General features: G+C 43.4%; 1 protein-coding gene across 1 annotated transcript in view; it reads right to left on the bottom strand.

Moving 5' to 3' along the window:
• Window positions 1-1,277: 1,277 nt before the first annotated feature.
• The window catches only part of KL (klotho), a 52,028-nt gene continuing 33,953 nt past the window's right edge, over window positions 1,278-19,352 (bottom strand). Inside the window, exons 3-5 of the mRNA XM_034758644.1 lie at window positions 18,066-18,334; window positions 13,120-14,236; window positions 1,278-2,091 (exon numbers count right to left, since the gene is read on the bottom strand). Coding sequence (XP_034614535.1) covers window positions 1,754-2,091; window positions 13,120-14,236; window positions 18,066-18,334 — 1,724 coding nt within the window. The 3' untranslated portion in view covers window positions 1,278-1,753. The remainder of the gene's footprint in view (window positions 2,092-13,119; window positions 14,237-18,065; window positions 18,335-19,352) is intronic.

The following is a 19,352-nucleotide window of genomic DNA, read 5'->3' on the forward strand; positions in this document are numbered from 1 at the left end:
GGAAATGGAAGCATAAATGCATCTGAAGACAATGCAAGCACGGAGATAGAGAAAACAATCACTGTTCTGCATTATGCAGAATGGGCTCCTAATATACTGATTATATTAATAAACAGTGTTGCTTTTTTTGCTAATTTATTCCATTGAGAGAGAAGGGAAAGTCTGGATCTGAGTGCTATCAAGGCCTGATCCAATTCCCATTACAATCCATGGAAAAGACTCTAATGGGAGTTGGGTCAAGCTCTTAGAGAATAAATAAGTGAGTTTCAAAAGCAAGGGGTGCAATACTTAAATTCTTGGCAAACAAGGCAGCAGGTTGCCTGGGTAGAGGTGTGAAATTTAAAGGCTTAAAGCCTCCAGACCCAACATAATTCAAACTCAAACAAAGCCCTTCCTCAAATCATTCCACAGTTTGCTAACCAATGGGAACCTGGGAAATGGTTAATTGCCTGTTTTGTTTTTTAATTGTTGGGGGAAGGTGCACAAGTAGGAGGAAAAGGTTCTGGTTACTAGGTGGTGGTATGGGTCCACGCTGTATTTGTCCTCTGCACCTCCATAAGACATACAGTTTCCTGCTATCAAGCACGGCAAAGGTCAGTGCAGTTCTCCCATTTGTCAACTGGGAGCACCCCAGATCCTTCACAATTACTACTCTCCCCCCTCACCAAACAAAATAAGACCCTTTAATCCTCTTTAACTATCCCACATCTCCAAGGCCTGGACCCTACCCCCGAGTGCTTAATTTGTAATGGAAGAGGTGCCGGAGCTCAAACAATTAGGTGTCAGGGTTCAAGCAATTTTTTTATTTTCATAACTGACACAGCGAGCCCAGAGGTGCCGGGGCTAGGAACTGCCAAGCCCAGAGGTGCTGGGGCTCAGCCCTGGCATAAATTAAACACTGCCTACCCTTTGCCAGGAACCACCTTTACTGCCCTCCAAACAGGAGTCAATTCCCCTTGCTGCTGTTTCCCGATGGATTTGTCAGGTTAGACACAGCAAGGTGGAGCTAGGTCACGCTCCACAGCATGGAGCCAGGGCAGTAGACCGGCAGGGTGACAGCACCAATAGGGACAGAGCAGGTAGGGAGTGTGGGACCAGCAGCCTGCTTTGCAGTTAAGTGATTTACCCAAAGTCACCAGCACAGCAGGGAAAAAATTCCCAATCTCTTCACTCCCTGTCCTCTGCTTTAGCAAGAACTCTCCTTTCTCTTTTGGTACATACAGTTGTTGAGTCTCTACTTTCCTGATCATTTAAATCATGTGTTTGTATCAGGTGCCATAACACCTGGTTTGGGGAGATGGTTTCTTTTGTTTCTCATCAATCTTTCACCCTGAGAACTCCACATCTGTAGTTTTCCACTACTATATGTCTTAAACTAAAACCAAACCCAATATACATCTAAGTTAATATCTTTGTTTGTGTCTCCACCATCAGGCTAATTGTAGGCCTTTTTTAAAAATACCCTTACCCGAGTGGAAAAAACCTGCCCAAATAAAGGGCCTCAATCAAAGTTCTGAGATAAATTTGATGACAACAATCAAGGATCCGTCATAAACCAGAAGTATTAAAACACAGAGAAGGATTTCAGGGCCCTATGTTCACAATCCATTTTCAACTTCAGTGCTTCACAGTATTATAAAGTGCAAATGGTTCCCTAGTATTGAAGTGATTACAACCTTGTGTGCCATTATTTCAGAATTCCCAAGGGAATGCAGATGAAGGAGTAGCGAGTGCTGGATGCGAAGGGGCAGCACTATTTATACCTTCTTTCAACCCTCCTAGAGTAGTAAATAATGAAGAATACAGTACAAATAAAAGCAAAAAATATAAAAGATATAAAAGCTAATAAAGATTTTCTGGTTTGGAAAAGGTTGCATTCAGGGCACAAGACAAGCATTTCTGGGCACAGTCTATCAGGAGTTTCTGAACTGGGAAAACCATTATTGTCAATTATTCCTCTGTAATGTTTCATGGAAGGCTTCGGCTCATACTGATTAGCAATGTAACGATAGAGGCCGTATTTGGGAGCAGTCCTGTCATTAAAAGAATAGACAAAATATCCCCGTAGATTGACATTATCCAGGGTGTATGCTGCAAAAGAAAACAAAGGGGAGGGGAAAGGAAAATAAATCAGTTATTAATTTATTTAAGAACAATGCTGTGTGCTACTGTATGTTGCTGAGGAAGATCAGAGTCAAACCTAGATCTGAAGAGAGAGAAGATAGATATGCATACATATATTACGAGGTTATCATTAAAAAGTGAGCATTGGATGACAATTACCATACAGCATGATCTGTGATTACCACACAGTTTTTCCTTTTAATTAAAATATATATGGTAACTCTGGGGTAATGGTTAGCCTATTAATGCAGGTATGGATCTGTTTGTGTAAAACAAACAAACAGTAGTATACCCATGCACAGACATAAACTTATAGTATAACATATAACTTGTGTGGTCAATGAATACATCTTCATTCAAGGGAGTGAAACCTAGGGGCATGGAATCCATCACAGAATGCAGCCAGTGAAATTACCTTTTTAAAGGCATGACAAGGGCAGTTTTCATAATTTTCTGCATGATATGTTGTTTGGGGGGTTGGGATTTTTTTAATTTTCTCTGCTTACCCATGCCCCCAGCAGTGAAGATAAATATGGTGAACACAACCAAGCTCTTTACACAGTGCTTCCAAATGGCAAAAGGGGAGAGTCACATGAACCATTCCTGCCTGTGGCACCAGGAGAGCATACACACCAACATGGGGGGAAGGGTGGAGTTGGAATAGTCAATGTAACCTTCCTCAATTGGTAAATCCTGCTCCATCACATCAGAAATCATTCCAGGACATGCTATGTGTATCAACCCCATCTCCTCAAATTGCCCTGTGATTTTGGACTGAGGTGACCTGAGTCATTAACTGAGTCAGAAAGGTACTTAAGCACAAGTCTAGCTTTAAACACATGAGCAGACTCACTGAAGTCAAGTTAGGCATGTGCTTAAGTACCTTGCTGAATCAGGACCTGTCAAACATGGACTATTCAGCTGACATCATCTCACAGTGTATCTTCAACTCACATAAGTAAAGTTATGCACGTGCACAAGTGTTTGCAGGAGAAGGCTCTTACCGAAAGGTACAGGCTTCTTGGCAGCAGGCCGTGCAGTTGGCAAGGAGAGTCAGACTGAGGTGAGGCAATTAGTAAGGCTGGTGTGTAATGCTGGCGGTAAATTGCCCCTTAGCACAGGTAGGGAACATCCGACAGCAAATATTGGGATCTGAGAGTGTATTTTTATATATAACTTTATTTACGGGCATTCAAAGATATTATCTGCCACAACTGGTGGTTCCTTCACACATTACACTAGAATGACCAAAAGCTACTCTTTTTCTTTGTTGTAAAGTTCTGTACTATCTAAGTACTTGTAGGTTGGAAGGCCCAGAGTCTCAAAAGTATTTAGGCACCTAACTCCCGTTGTATTCAAAAGGAGTTAGGCACCTTAATACCTTTGAAGATCTACACCAAAGCTTGTAAAGGTCGGCAACATGCAGCTTTTTGGCAGATGTCTCCCACTGACTGCACAGTATGGCTTATACTTACAGCACTGTGCAAATTATTTTTATTTCAAGGTGATGTAAAAACATTATATTGGGAGACATGAGGCATTATTTAAAACTGGTCTTTTTGGATAACTAATTTAACTGTGTGTGCAACATTACACAGTTAGAGTGGAAGACAAGTGCTTATTAATTTTGAAAATAAATCTAAATAAATAACTAAGCTCCTCCCTCCAAATCCTTGTGCGGGACAGAAGTACGCTTTTTTGTTTCAGTTTCTCCATCAGTAAAATGGTGATACTAAGACAGAGAGGTTGAAGGACTTGCCCAAGTCACACAGAGTGTGAGAACTGTGATAAGGAGTCAGGAATTTCTGGCTACAAGTCCACTAGATCATACTGCTCTCCAAAGGCAATGTTTATTTTTATCCCCTTACACACAAAATGTAAAGGGAAAATATTTCCCTGTGCTATTTTTTCTGGCTCATACACCTGTGTGTTATTTCACTGAAGTTGAAGATGTAAGCTATGCAAAATTGCATACATCATTCAGAACCTGCTATAAACATTGCAGGCACAAAACTGACATCTAACCCAGTTTCAGTCCTAAGGAAAAAAACTGAAAAGAAAGTATATTTGCTTAGATTCATGGCTGGTGCAAATGGAGGTTACTTACCTGTAACTGGTGGTATCTCGAGATGCCTGGACCAAGCAGTGTCTGTTGGTCTGCATCTGCACCGTAGCTCTCCGCATGCACCGAACCAAGGACATAAAAGGCAGCACAGAACGTGTTCCTCCAAAACCAGTCAAATTTAAATTACTGTGCATGCCCCTGCGTAAACCACAACTGTCTCAGCCAGATGGGCACTATAAGGATGACTTGAGCCCTGTCTTGATGGATTTTCTATAGAACCTGTGGTATTAAAGGAACGGGAGGTAAGGCATATCTCAGGTGATCCTTCTGTGATAGCAGCTCATTGTCTCCCATTGAGCACTTGCCTAGGGGAAGTTTCTCGATCACCTGTGAGACAAAAAGATTGCAGGACAGCATTTCCCATTGAGTGAAGACCTTGTTGAGAACTGAATTGTGAAATTTTCATTTGTGGTTCATGGAAAAATGTCTGGTGAGACTGTTCACTAGGTGAGAACTGGTGAGTTCTGCACCCCGGTAAGTGTACTGCTGAAAGGGTTTATGATGGCTGATGCACCTATTCCAGAGGTTGGCTGCCTCTATACCAAGAGGGAGGGATCTCGTTCCCCCTGAAAAGGAACCAGGAGGAGGTTTGTGGATAGGAGTTGCCAGAAACTCAATCAGGTAGCTGCTGTGAATAAACTTCCAGTACCCATTTGTCGGCAGTTAGGGCCTTCCGGTTGCAGACAAATTGAGTAAGGCAGCCTCCAAAAATCTGAAGAGGGCAATGATGTGGCATCAATAAAGGGAAGGAGGTCTTTACAGTCCTATTCAAAGAAGCTCTTTGGCTGAGGGTCAGAGTAAGATGCAGTGGTAGATGCTGCAGGGGCTGCATTCCTGGGATGATAAACCTTCTGTCTTTTACATGGCGGTTCCTGAGGACATTGATGCGAACAGGGCTGAGGAGGCAGTCTCACCCTATACTCTGTCTGTGATGTTTTCTCTTGGGGGTTGGGGTATAGATCCTAGCAAGCAAAGAATTGTTCTAAAGTCCTTGAGGGAGTGGAGAGATTCATCGGTCTTCTTGTGGAACAGACTGATCCTATCAAAGGGTAGATCCGGGATGATACTTCGCATCTCACTAGGAAAACCACAAGTCTCTCCCCATAACAACCTCTGGAGGCAATGTCCGCAGAATTCACCATGACCTGGAGGGAAGTTCTGGCCACCAATTTGCCCTCGTCAATTAAGGCCTGAAAGTGGGCTCTATCCTTTTCCGGCACCTTGTCCTTGAAATTTAGAAACAGCATAATTGGTAAAACCATATTTGGCTATGAGGGCCTGATAGTTTGAGATCCTGAACGGGAGGAAGGTGGAAGAGAGGATTTTTCTTCCCAGAAGATCAAGCTACTTCTGAATCTTATCAGAGGGAGTAGCCATTGGTCCTTGCTGCCTGGATCTCTTGGTAGCCAGTTGGTAGCTTAGGCAATGGGTGTGAGAATAAAAACTCTCCCCTTTTGGACTGAACAAAGTCCTTTCTGAGATGGGAGAACAAGAGGTAGGAGGGTGCCATGCCATCTTTCCTGGGTCTATAATGGCTTCGTTGATTGGGAGGACTACCCAAATGGGACCAGAAGGCTGCAAAATGTCCAGCCATCTGTGTGAGGCCACTGAACTTCCTCAAGCTTTATCTGCAGCTTGGAAGCCATCCTGTGCATGAGCTACTGATGTTGCCTGAAGTCATCAGGCCGAGATGGAGAAAATGAAGTCACTACCTCATCCAGTGAAGACTATGAAATAATGAAGTCACTGCTTCATCCAGTGAAGACTATGAAATCACTCCTGGAATTGTCAGAACCGGCGGATCTGGCCTTCTACCAAATACTGTGATGGGGCCGGTTGGTGTTGGCGGGGCAATGGTAAATATGGCTCATGTACTGAATCCCATGTGTCTACGGTAGGTGTCCTAGGGCCCCCAATAGTGCCAGTAGATGGGATCAACTGGCAGGGTAGGACCCCATGGCATAAGGTACCACTGGTCCCATAGCCAGTCATATCTGGCCAGGACCCTGATGTTCTACAACTGCTGTCCAGGGCCACCTCTACCTGGTACCACAGAGACTCCTGAGGAGCTTCAAACTTATCAGAAAAAAAGGCCGGATCCTGGACTACTGGCAGAACTAACAGTACTGATGGCTACATAACTAGGCTGGCAAGCAGGATGGGAGAACGACACTGCATCCTTGGGGTAGCCTCTTCCTCTGGAGGAAGAATGTCCAGGAACAGAAATGGTCCTGTTAGGAGGGGTGAATAAGGATGGGGAGAGCAAAAATATCCTCCAGGAAGATGTAGGTCTCAGATCACCCTGGGTATGGGGAGAGTCCATTGGTGGAGCCGTCGGATCCAAAGCTTCCCTGGTCACAGTGGAAGTCAGATCCATCAGGGACTGTGTTGTTATAAGCACCATGTCAGCTCTAGATATGGATGGGAGCACCAGAGGCTGTTTGTCTTTAGCCTTAGCCATCAGAACTGGTGCCAGAACCGGAAGGTCTGTAGTCTTGCACATCACTTTCTCTTGCTGAGGAAATTTATTCAGGCCTAAGTTCTTAGCACCTGTGTGTGCAGGCTCTCCCAACTTTGATGGGGTTGGAGAAGGATCCTTTCTCTTCAGGGCAGGCTTCAATGAAGATGGTTTGTCCCTATGCTTATGAGAATGCCCCTACTGTCATGGGAAACCTTCCCTTTAGGCTTAAAAGATATAGTTTCCATTCCTGAGCTCAAGCTCAGAGGGGTGCTGCCAGCTTGATAAGGTTGATATAATTGGGGGGTGGTCTGCGGCCAAATCTGATTGGAATCTCATTGTCTTCTCCATCAAACCTCAGTCCCTGAATCTTATAACTTCTGGGGGAAAGGAGCAGCAGATACAGCTCTTGGCTTAGATGTGAGCCTCACCCTGGCAGTAGAAGCAGTGTTGATCTTCATCACTCACAGCAAAGGAGTGAGGGCAGGAAACACAGTTCTTGACCCTTGGGCATAATCTCAGCCTTCTCTGGCGAGAAAAATTCCCCCAAGGTGGGAACAAGAAAGGGGAAAACAACAATCTAACTACACGATACCGGAAAAATACTAAAACAAACTACTTACAATATATTTACAGCAATGATGCAGCAGAAAGGCGCTGAGGACACCGAGGATTCTGACTCAGACTATGCAGCAGTAAGAAGGAAGTGAAGAGGCATCAGCCTGCACCACCCGTTATGCCCTCAGTTCGGAGCATGAGGAGAGCTACAGTGCATGTGCGGACCAATGGACACTGCTTGCAAAAGAAGTCCAGACTCAGGCGCAGACTGTGCATGCATATCCACTTGTGGAATACACATAGGTTCTTCTTTGAGTGATGGTCCCTATTCTCTGTTGACTTCATTGACACCAGACATAAATGTGCTCTATTACATCTAATGGACATCTGAGAGTGGATTTTCTGAGTGATGCAGAAACAGAGCTGTAACTAGGTATTTTTGCACCCGAGGCAAGAATATAAAATTGCGCCCTCCCCCAGGGCCGGCTCTTTGGTGGCAATTCGGCGGCGGGTCCCTCAGTCCCTCTCGGAGGGAAGGGCCTGCTGCCAAAGAATGAATGAAGCAGCAGCGGTAGAGCCTGTGATTTTGGGGGGTCTAACTCATAATTTTTGATTGCTTGGGCTGGTAATGTTGCTTCCAAGATGGTCTTTGGTTCCAGTCCAGTTCCAATCCAGAGAGGGACTCACAGGTTAAGAGAGGAGGGAGATGCTGGATATCAGCAGTGGCCACTAGGAATCAGCATGTGTCCTGAGAATGCTGGGAGTTGAGGTTTGCAAGGCAAGAACAGGGGTGGCAGGTTTGTAGAAATTTTGGTGGTGCCCAGAATCCGCCCCCACCCAAACTCTGCCCACCCGCCCAAGGCTCTGGGAGGGAGTTTGGGTGAGGGGGAAGGTCTAGTGTGCAGGCCCTAGGCTGGGGCAGAGGATTGGGGTGCAGGCTCTGGGAGGGAGTTTGGGGATGGGAGGGGTGCAGAGGGAAGGGGTGCAGGGGTGAGGGCTGTGGGTTGTGGCTGCAGATGAGGGGTTTGGAGTGTGGGAGGGACTCAGGGCAAGAGTAGGGGTGAGGGCTCTATCTGGAGCTGGGAATGGGAGATTTGGGGTGCTGGAGGGGCTCAGGGCTCAGGCAGAGGGTCGGGGTGTGGGGGGGTGAGGGTTCTGGCTGGGCCTGGGGATGAGGTGTTTAGGGTGCTGGAGGGGCTCAGGGCTTGGGCAGAGTGTTAAGGGTGCAGTGGGGGGGTGAAAGTTCTGACTGGGGGTGTGGGCTCTGGGGTGGAGCAGGGCTGGGGATGAGTTTGGGGTGCAGGCAGGCTGCTCCGGGACAGGGGCCAGAGAGGAGGACTCCCCCCAGCCCCCTTCCCTGCTGGCAGCAGCAAGCTCTGGGGGAGAAGTCCCACTTTCCTGCCCCCCCAGCAGCACACTCACCCCCACCACTGTCACTGCATGTGCTCCTAGGGTCCCTCTCAGGTCCAGGAATCTTCCTCGCCGCCCCCATGGTGGATGCCAGGGGGCACTGCCTGCGCCTCCTCCCCTGCTGTTGCCCCTGACTGTAGCTTCACTGGGGGTGAGGGATGGGGCTGCCTCCTTGCCCAATATGGGGCAGGAGTGGTCACTGGGGGTGGGGGAGGGGCTGTGCTGCTGGAGGGTCCCATTGGAAAATGAAAGGGTCTGAGGGGGAAGGGCAGGCTCAGTCTGCCCTGGCAGTCGAGGTGGGGGGCGCTAGGACCCTGTAGCAGCAGTTGCTGCAGGGGAGAGACAGGGACTCTCTGCTCCCTTCCTCCCCCCCCCTCCCCACTCGCCTCGCCCTTGTTACAGCACTGTGCAGAAAGCAGGATTTGTCTTAATTATTTCAGAGGGCTAGAAGTAGGTATGGACCCAAACCAAAATCCTTGATTTAAATACTCGAGTACTTTGAGAAAAATTCAGTCTGGATCTAAATTTGATTCCAGACTCATATTTTGCACCTGCATTCTATCCCTATAATGGGCCATATCAAACATGCAAATCCCAACACCCCACAAACTTTGGGATCTAGGTGCAACTTTTCTGCACTCTAGTTAGGTGTAAATTGGCCAGGGGGAAGATTTGGGATTTGAAATCAGAGCCACAAAAAGGCAGAAATCTGTTCTAGATGGTGGAAACAGTGTAGGACAGAATTTACTGTTCAATACAAAGAGCTAAGGGGTGCGAGGGAAATCACAAACATTCTACTATATAAGAAAAGCAGGGGATGGCTGGAGAAAACAAAGAGGCTAATATTCAAATAATAAGTGAAAGAAGACTGTGGATAAATATTGATGAGGAAACCTTGTCCTGAATTCTGAAACGGAAAGCAAGCCAAGAAAGATTACTGAGAATTGGGTTGATGTATTCCCACTCTTGGATATAAGTAAGTAGAGCTCTGCAAATCCACGGATATCCGCTACATATCCATGGACCATTTTTGCAGATATTGGATCGGATGCGGATACAAAAGGGCTCTACCAATGCGTGCTGCTGCTGCCACCGCTCAAGCCCCCAGAGCAGCATGCGATGCTACGCCTCTTACCCCGAGCCCCCCATGCCGCCCCTTACCCTCAGTCTCTGCCCTCCCGCCATCTTGTGCCCCCCATCCCACCCCACTTGCTCATCTCTACCCGCACGGCTTTTCCCCCCACCCCCCGGTCACTGGCCCTAAGGGCTTTTAAAATGATGGGGCCTGGCGGGCGGAGTGGGGCAAGTGCCCGCGCCTCGAGCCTGCTCCCTGGTAGTAGGGGGCGTATTGCAGACTGCAGGCCCCATAAACCCCTAATCTACCTCTGGCCCCCTTGTCCCTGGTTCCAGCACCCCTGACCTCCTACCATCCAATGGGGAATTTGCTTGGCAGCTTCTCTATACCCAGCGTGTGGCTCCCACTTTGCATTTTGCATCCCAATGGTGATGGATCTCAAAGGCAGGGAAGCAGCTGGCTGCAGCTCATAACCTATGAGGCACATAAGCTATGACCCGCACACCGCTGCTTCCCCACCTTTGACATCCTACTTCCAGAGAAGGTGGAACTTGAGTACAAACCTCTCACGCCTCATGTGATGCTTGCTGTATCTCCACATAACTCTGCAAAGGGGAACATACAACCTAGAAACCCATATAATGCAGCAACCACACCACCACATCTCATCTGTCTAAGGGAAATAAAATCACTGGAAATACCCCAGGCATGTAGTTCTTGGAGGCATGATCTGGTGCAATATTTGTTATGTTTTGTGCTGCCTCTATGAGAGTATTCGCCATCCTGATGTGCTGTTCACAGGCTGCACTGTGTCACTCCTTCCAAACACAAATACAGCCGTGTCCTTCAGTGATCACCAGGAGGTGCTTGCCCATTTACAGTGGCAAGCCTCTGACATAGGAGGCTGGCAGGGGTCAAGGAATCCACTGGAAATAGTAAAGGTTTAGTTGTGGTGGGGCAACTTTGAACAACATATAAAAGAGCAGGACAAATGGAGCAGTATTTAATTTAGCTGAGAGAGGAAAAAGCTATTCCTGAAAACTGCGATTGTCTGATTAATTTGGTTACTTTACCTATAGCAGATATTTTAGAATACTGTATCTGAAATAAAAAATATTTTGCTTTTTACTCAGATCAACAACAATAATAATATTCTTTTCTAGTTGATACAGCAAGATCAAACCGAAGGCCAATTTTGCAGCTTCCTAGGAACCAGAACCCATGGTGCATAGAAAGGGAGAAAATGCAGTCTCCCTCACTATTGATACGTAGGAATGGCCAACAGACCCTACAAATCCCCTTATGCAATCTATTTTGAGTCATGCTTCTTCACAGACCACACCTTCTTATTTAAAATGAGGTTAGCCACAGACTGCCTATTAGAAATCTATGGGCTGAATTTGGATCATGAGATGTATCTTATCCACCCTGAGATACAGAGGCAGTAATTTAGCTAAAAAAATGCTTAGTAGATAGAAATCAATCCAGAAACTAGTCATCTATCATCAAGCCCATTCAATCATGCTAAATTTAGCCCTCTAAATTTATTAGGTGCGTAGATGCTTTTAAAAATCCCAGTAGGCATCTAAATACCTTTAAAAATCTGGTCCCTACCTCGTGGAAGCAACAAAAGTTTTGGAGGGATCTGAATAAGGGAAAAATAAGGGAATGTCTACACTGCAATCAGCATGGACTTCAGTGCGGTCTAGCTGTCCAAATAAGTACCCAGGGTCCCAGGTAGGCTCCTACAGCCCATGATGCTGTGGATTCACTGCAGCTAGTACACACACTAGCTACATTAAAAGCTAACTCAGGTATGTCTAAACATGGTGCAATCACACCTCCTACTGCAGTGCAAACATACCCCACGAGCTCATTTCAAGTGTATGGACAGTGTGGAAGAAAACATGAGACTCATAGACTTTAATGCTAGAAGGGACCATCATAGTCATCTAGTCTGATCTCCTGCACATTGCAGGCCACAGAATCTCACCCACCCACTCCTGTAATAGACCCAGAACCTCTGACTTAGTGACTGAAGTCCTCAAATCATGGTTTAAAGACTTCAAGCCACAGAGAATTCACCATTTACACTAATTTAAACCTGCACATGACCCATACCCCATACTTCAGAGGAAGGCGAAACCCCCCCAGGATCTCTGCCAATCTGACTGAGGGGGCGGGAGGGGGAGGAAATTCCTTCCCAACCCCAAATACGCAATCAATTAAGACCCTGGTGGGCAAGACCCACCAAGTAGATACCTGGGAAAGCAATATCTGCTCCCAATCTAGTGTCCCATCTCCGTCCGTTGAGGATTTTTGCTACTGGCAGTCATTGATGGGCCACATGCTATTGTAGGCAGTCCCATCATACCATCTCTTCCATAAACTTAAGCTCAATCTTGAAGCCAGTTAGGTTTTCTGCCTCCACTTCTCTCTTAGGGTAGATGTATGAAAGCAAGTGTAAAGTCTTCATGGCAAGGAAAAGTTTTAACTTGATACAGAGAGCAAGGGGAGCTAGTGCAGAGATGTGAAAATGGGGCCTGCGTGTTGTGACTGGAAAGATAATGTGTGTTCTGGATGGACAGTGGGAGTGATACCCTACATGACACAATCACATGAAGAGATAAGGGAATGCGCAAGTGTTTTAGCCAGCAGAAAAGACAGGATGGACTGAATTTTTATAAATTGTGAAAGACGTAGTGGCAAGACTTGGTGATGGCCTAAATGGGCAGAGAGAAGGAGGAGGAATTAAAAGTGACCCCCAGGTTGGAAGCATGAATGACAGGCAGGATGATGGTGTTGTCAGCAACCACAGAGAAAGTATTAAGAGTTTGGTTTTGGCCATGCTTATCTTGAATGGGAGACAGGCCACCCAAGATGATGTGCTGGAGAGATAGTCAGATATGTAGCACTGGTCAGAAATAGTATGCAGAGGTAGACTGGTGAATTGGCGTGAGGAGAGGACATCACCAATGAATAAGGTGTAGGGAGAAAAGGAAGGAACTGTGACTGAGGCCTGTGGTACTCAAACAGAGAGGGGGAAGAGGAAGAAGCACCAAAAGGGATGATGAAAGGAGCAGTCCAGGGGTGGAGAGGAGGTAGGAATCTCATGAGCAGATTTTGAAGCTATCCACAACCAGTTACTTAAAGATAGCTTTTTCCTCTTCTGCTTTATTAAGAACACGTGGAAGTAGATCTGACTTCCTACTGCTTAAAAACAACAACTGATTTATGAACCATAGAATAAGTTATCCATTATAAAGTATAGCATAACTACATGTTAGATGCTAATTTTTTTTCAATCATACACTATGCCAAAATTTATGCTAGTACTTTCAGCGTATAAACTTTGCATGGATTCCTTACCTTTTAAAGCTTCATTGATATAATTTTGTATGTAATATACTCTCAGTTTATCTTGAGCCATATTCTGATCATCATCAATTCCATTGGCTGTAATATAAACTGGGACATCCCCATACTTGGATTTAACCCACTTGAGCATTTTGCGCAGTCCCCAGGGCACCACAGCGGCTCTGCTTGGGGAGTTCAGCCATGTGATGTCTTTTATCATTTGAACTTGAAGATAGTGATCATACTTCAGTGCATCTTCTTTTTCCCAGTCCACAAGAATAGTGGTGTAATGACTTAAGGCAAAAAAATCAAATGAGCCTTGGATTAATTTCTTTTCTTCTTCAGAGAAATAAGGCAAGTGGAAATTGTATAAATCAATGCTGTTTCTTTGGTGAAGCCATTCTCTCATCACATGTGGATAGTCACCGTTCCCAAAGATGGGCTCAGCAAGCCAGCCAATGTCAAATTCTAGAACTCGATCAGCAACTTCTTGGTCATTTTTGGAAAAAGGACAGGCTGGCTCTACCCAATCGGCTTGCAGAGCTATAGATATTTTACCTTTCTGAGATCTTCTAAATTCTTTGTCATACAGGTGCCAGGCTTTAGCATGGGCTTTCAACAGATTATGCCCTGCAGAGTATGTCAGGTTCCTCACATAGGGTTCATTCATTGTAATCCAAAATTTGACATGGTGGCCCAGACTTTTGAAGCAGAGCTTGGCATACTCAACAAAGGCTTGAACAGTCTCTGGGTTCTCCCAGGCTCCATATTTGGCTAGCACAACAGGAAGCCCTTGGTTGTCAGCCATAGGTTGCCATAAAGCTACAACAGGAGTTATATTAACTCTGAGAAGTTCACTAACAAAACACTGATAATAGTGCAAGAATGTGTGGTTGATTTGAGACAGGTTACCCAAAGGGAGAATCAAAGACCATTTCAGTGAAAAATGAAAATGTGTGACATGCATTTCCTGCAGCAGCGAGATCTGGAGCCTGATGGCAGCAAAGTCAACACAGTGACGCTTACGTTTTGGGGTAGCAACTCCATCAACTTTAATAAGTTTCTTAGTGTGGTGAACATCCCACACGTATACATTAGTGTCAAGGAATTGGGTGGGGGTTGTGTCTACCTAGGAAGGGAAAAGAAATACACAAGATTCAATTTGTCAGTTCTGATTACATAGAAAATTCATAACCATCAGACAAGGTTTATTAAAAGATAATCACAAGTAGAATATTTCTTTTAATTGATGCTGCCTCCTAAGATGAACACATTTTCCCTTTTAGCATCTCCCTCATACATCTCTGACTCATATGAATGAATGCATCTTAATATTGTGAGGTCCAGAAAATGCCAAATATATGTAGCACCTTCACTCGACTTATAAAAAGCAATGTACTAGCGTATGCCTTCTGTTTACACTCTCCCTACAATGCTCAGTTCTGTGAGAGAAATCAGGGGCTGCTCAGGGACAAAAAAGCAAATCCAGAGAAGGATAATACAGCAAAGTCTGTACTTATTTTTCAAAATAATTTCTTTAAAGATTAAAAGGCTATATTTTAGGGCTATTTGTACACTATACATTACCATAAATAAGCCTTCCTTTTTCCTGTAAGGTGGAACAAAATAAATAATAAATGAAACATGAAGAAGAATTAAACAGTTTCCTTATTTGAACCTGTGCTAAAAGAGAAATGTGTCTCTGAGCCTGATTTTCAGCATGAATACAATTGACGGGTAAGAATTTTGCTTCTTGCTAAAGAAATGTCCTTTAACTGCACTAGCATATTGAACTAAAAAGTTCCTTCACTTTTACAACATTAAATTGGTTAAAATAGCATGCTGTTGATTTCTGAGTCATATTTTTGTCTGATATCAGAGTTATGCCAATGTGCATCACTCCAATAATAAGCAAATTTTCCACAAATCTTTTGGGCCTGAGAGCTGGGGAACACCTGCATTACCCACTGAAATCAATGAGAGTCTTACAGCATCACATCTTCATTTTTTAATAAATACCATGATCATAAAAAGGACTCTAAAGGGAGGGAAAGAGTTTCTTAGAAGGTTTTATTATGTGTATTATTTTTTTCTCCTTCCTGTTGCCGGCACAGAGGGCCCAAGGGGGCAACAGCGGGGTTCGTTGCCCGGTGTGCTTCGCGCCAATGAACACACCAGGGTGGAGAAGCAGACAAAGTTTATTCAAGAGCTCTGAATAGGCACTAGGAGACCAGCATGTCTCAAATCAAGCGCGCCAACATAAGCAGTTTTTCTCTTTTTATACTTTACTTTAGCTAAGCTCTTCCCCTTCCCCCCCTCCTCCTCCCTTCTCCTACAGCAGTTACATTTAAGCAGTTAAGTCATTTTGGCGGCTATAAGTTTAGCTTGTTAGTAACTCTTCTTTGAACTGTTATCTTGTCCTTTTCCCTTTGATCTGTTATCTTGCCTTTCAGCTAGAAGCATGCAGGCCTTAGTACTACCGCTTCCCAGCTGCTGGCCTGTGAGGTTAGTAAAGTTTAACATGGAGGGGCTTTGGTTTACTTTGGCCTAGTGCCGGGGGGCTTCATTGACTCTCGTGGTCTTCCAACCCCCCGAGTTACCTAGGGTGATGCCTAGTGACACCAACATTCCTAGTCCAGTTTACCTTCAAAGGAAAGACCCAAACTATAAGACACAGTTCCTACATATACATCTACCTATGTCCACTATTTTTCTTCTTAAATTAACCCTCTGAGCATAAGTTTCCCTGTCGGACCTTTTGTTTCAAAAGCAGGGTCAACCTAAACCCACTGTTGAGCCTGTAACTGAGACTGTAGATTGTGCAGAGCAGCTGCAGATCACTTGCTGTTTTCTCTGGAGAGGTCAGTGTTGTGCTTACAGAGGAAAGCAATAAAAAACAGCATGTCAGAGGGAAATTGCTTTTCTGGAGAATTGTCCCTTGTAGATTACTAAAGCATGCATTTCCACTAATACTGTGGGAATGCTGTCAGAAATGTTTTTCCACTATGATGCATCTACAAATCATTCTACCTCAGCCTTACAGCACAAAATGTTTGAATATCCTTTTGAAGTGAAAATATCCAGAGTTTTAAGGGTTCTTTTAAGTGTCTTGAACTAACAGACTCAGTAACTTTACAGCTGTTATTGATCCCAAAGGTAGTAGTGCCATTTCCAGTCTCAACTTATTTAGGACCAGAAGGACAATGATTGCTGAATTTTCTTAAAAATCAATGCATCAGATAAGGAGGTTGCAATGTTTCTCAATAGTGTGAAGTTAGAGCTTACTTTTAGGGTATGAAACAAAACCAAAAAACCCCCAAACCTATGCTCCAGCTCATAGGTGCTGGAACTAGGGGTGCTGCACCCCCTGGCTTGAAGGGGTTTCCATTATATACAGGATTTACAGTTGGTTCAATGGCTCTCAGCACCCCCACGATAAAAATTGTTCCAGCATCCCTGCTCCAGCCTTCAGAAAATTTCTGTCTTTGTGGAAAATCTAAATTAAAAATTTTGCTCTTGGATCCAATCTGAGAGCTGAATTTTACATTACATCTTTATTGTGGCTGCAGGAGCCCTACAGACCAAACAGTATCTGAGAATTATACAGTCATATTTTCAAAGAGACCACAACCTGTCTATAATTTTTGCAAGTGAAACAAAGGCTTTAATCGTGAAGGGTTGTCAGAGTTAACAGATCTAGCTGGAGAAAAAAAAACTGAAAACTAAGAAGAGGGTCTCAGATTGGTTGCTACAAGGGGGCAGTGATGCAGCAGAGGCAGAGACAACACTGCACTGCCTGGCAAATGAGGAGCACAGCAGAATTGTCCATTCCTGATACAGAGGTACTTTCCTGTACACTTTCTGCTTCTTTTTTTTTTAGCACATAATACCTATAATAACAATGATGCTGTAGTGCACTTGCAGAAAACATGAACACATTAGGAACAGAACCGAGCAAATAACAGAGTTTTCAGTTTGGGAGCTAACCAAAAAAAAAAAAAAAAAAAATCCAACCCCCTGACACCCCCCACAAAAACCTCTTAGATTGACTTTAAAGAATTTATTTTTGTTTTTTCCATTTGTTTTTGTCATTTTCAGGTGTGGTTTTCTAATTGGGCAAATTTGAAAACAAGACTCCGTTTTGAAACAAAAAGTTAAAGTGAAATGATTCAATATGATTAAACCAAAATATTTTAACTTTTTTTATTTTTTTTCCATTTTTGGGGTGGGGGGATGGGGGGGCAAACTATTCACCAGATTTGACCCAGATTTGCAAATAGTTTCACAGCCCTGAAAAATGCATTTTTCTGTAAAATCCTAATGGCAAAAAAAAAAAAAAAAAAAATTCACCCAGCTCTAATTAGGAATGGCTTTTAGAAAACATGAGTAATGATGGTTTCGTGACTTTTAACATTTCCAAATACAAGGGTATATTTAAACAAATTTCTTGCCATTAAAAGGAATAGATTTGGATCATAACAACCAAATATGCTGCTGTTAAAACTATGGAGATAAAAATGCCACTTGCAATATATGAAAATGGCAAATATTAGTATCTTTGTGTGGAAGTGATGAACTTAGTAGATAATTATCTTCCAAAATGCATTTGAAAAAGGACATATTTTTGTTAACTTAACACATAATAAGTGTTCTAGGAAGATGGACATTAGATCACATTTTCTGTTTTTTGTTTATGTGGTGTTTGTTTTTAGAAAATCTGTTATTTATTATATTTAAATTTGGATCCGCTTTCATGGTCACATTTAGGATGCCTGGTGAAAGCTGGGAAGATATTCTGTAAAATGTGCAGCTTTAATAAATTGGTGCTCCCACTACATCATTATGGTAACAGATCTTATATCACCCAAGTAAAAATGATTATATACTTGCACAATACAATTATTATATACTTAAAGAACAATTTGGTTGGAGCATCTATTGACTGTCATCAGACTTACCTGAACGTAGTTATCAACAATTCCCCAAGCAAAGTCACAGGGAAACTTCCCATCTATGGGTTGATTCTCAGGTAAAGGCGGGAAGCCATTTCTCTCAATTAGCTTTTGGTAGAACAAAGCTGAAGACTTTGGCAAAAACTTCTTGTCATGGCTTTGAAAATCAACATAAAATAATCCACGTCTAATGCTGTATCCTCTATGCCATTCAAAGCCATCCATGAGGGACCAAACGGTGTACCCAAAGACATCAACTTCATCATATCTGATGGCTGAGAGGAAAAAAAGCAAGATGACCTCATATTGCTCATTTTTTCCAGATAGAGTATACCATTTAAAAAACGATTCTAGTATTTGAGCATTAGAACAATGTAGGAGGATAAATAAATGTCTTAAGGCTTGATTCAAATTCCATTCAGTGGAAGTCCTTCAATTGACTTCAATGGGCTTTGGATCCAACTCTTACAGTTTACATCCAAGAAGTTATATAGAAACAAAAAAGTTACCCTGAAGAAATTATCATGAAAAATTTAACACAACTTTTTGGTGTTCTTAGGGATTTGCATTAACTATCCAGGCAATGCGGATGGTAGTGATAATGCTAATGAGACTTTACTCATTTGATTTTACAGACCCCCTCACATCTGTTATGAGAATACCATTTTCTGGAATAAATATCTGGCGTTTATTAACCCTAAAGTAGGTTGAAGGCCTGTTACAGATGTAAGGGTCATACCAGCATTATTATTGTTGTGACAAGTTCCACTCTGTGATTTAATCTGAGGTTTACAAATGGTTTGCATTTCTATAGATATTAAACACTTAGAATCAGCAAAATGTGCTTAGAGAGGGTCCCGATTCAACAAAGCCCTTAAGTGTGTGTTTAATTTTAAGCACATACTTAAATCCATTCCTATTTAGCAAAGCATTTAAGCACATTTTAAAGTGCTTTGTTAAACTGGGGCCTGTATCAGTATCCAGCACAATTTAGCTTTATCACTCACCACCGTATGTAAACACAAATTGGATACATATTGAACTTAACATTACCCAGCCTAGTTACACTGCCAACGTTTTACACAATCAAATGTCAAAGTGTTCATATTTCCTAGTTTTATTAACGTATCTCATTACAATCAGATATGAAGGGCCAAACTGATTCTTGATGTAGTACCGTTTGAACCAATTAAACAAATGGAATTATAAAAGAGCTGAATTCAGCCGTCTCTTTAATTTGCCATGATAAACTCGCAAAGAAACTGGAATATTTCTTTCCCTAAAGATTAGTTC

This window comes from Trachemys scripta, chromosome 1, assembly GCF_013100865.1.
Source record: "Trachemys scripta elegans isolate TJP31775 chromosome 1, CAS_Tse_1.0, whole genome shotgun sequence".
Lineage (NCBI taxonomy): Eukaryota > Metazoa > Chordata > Testudines > Emydidae > Trachemys > Trachemys scripta.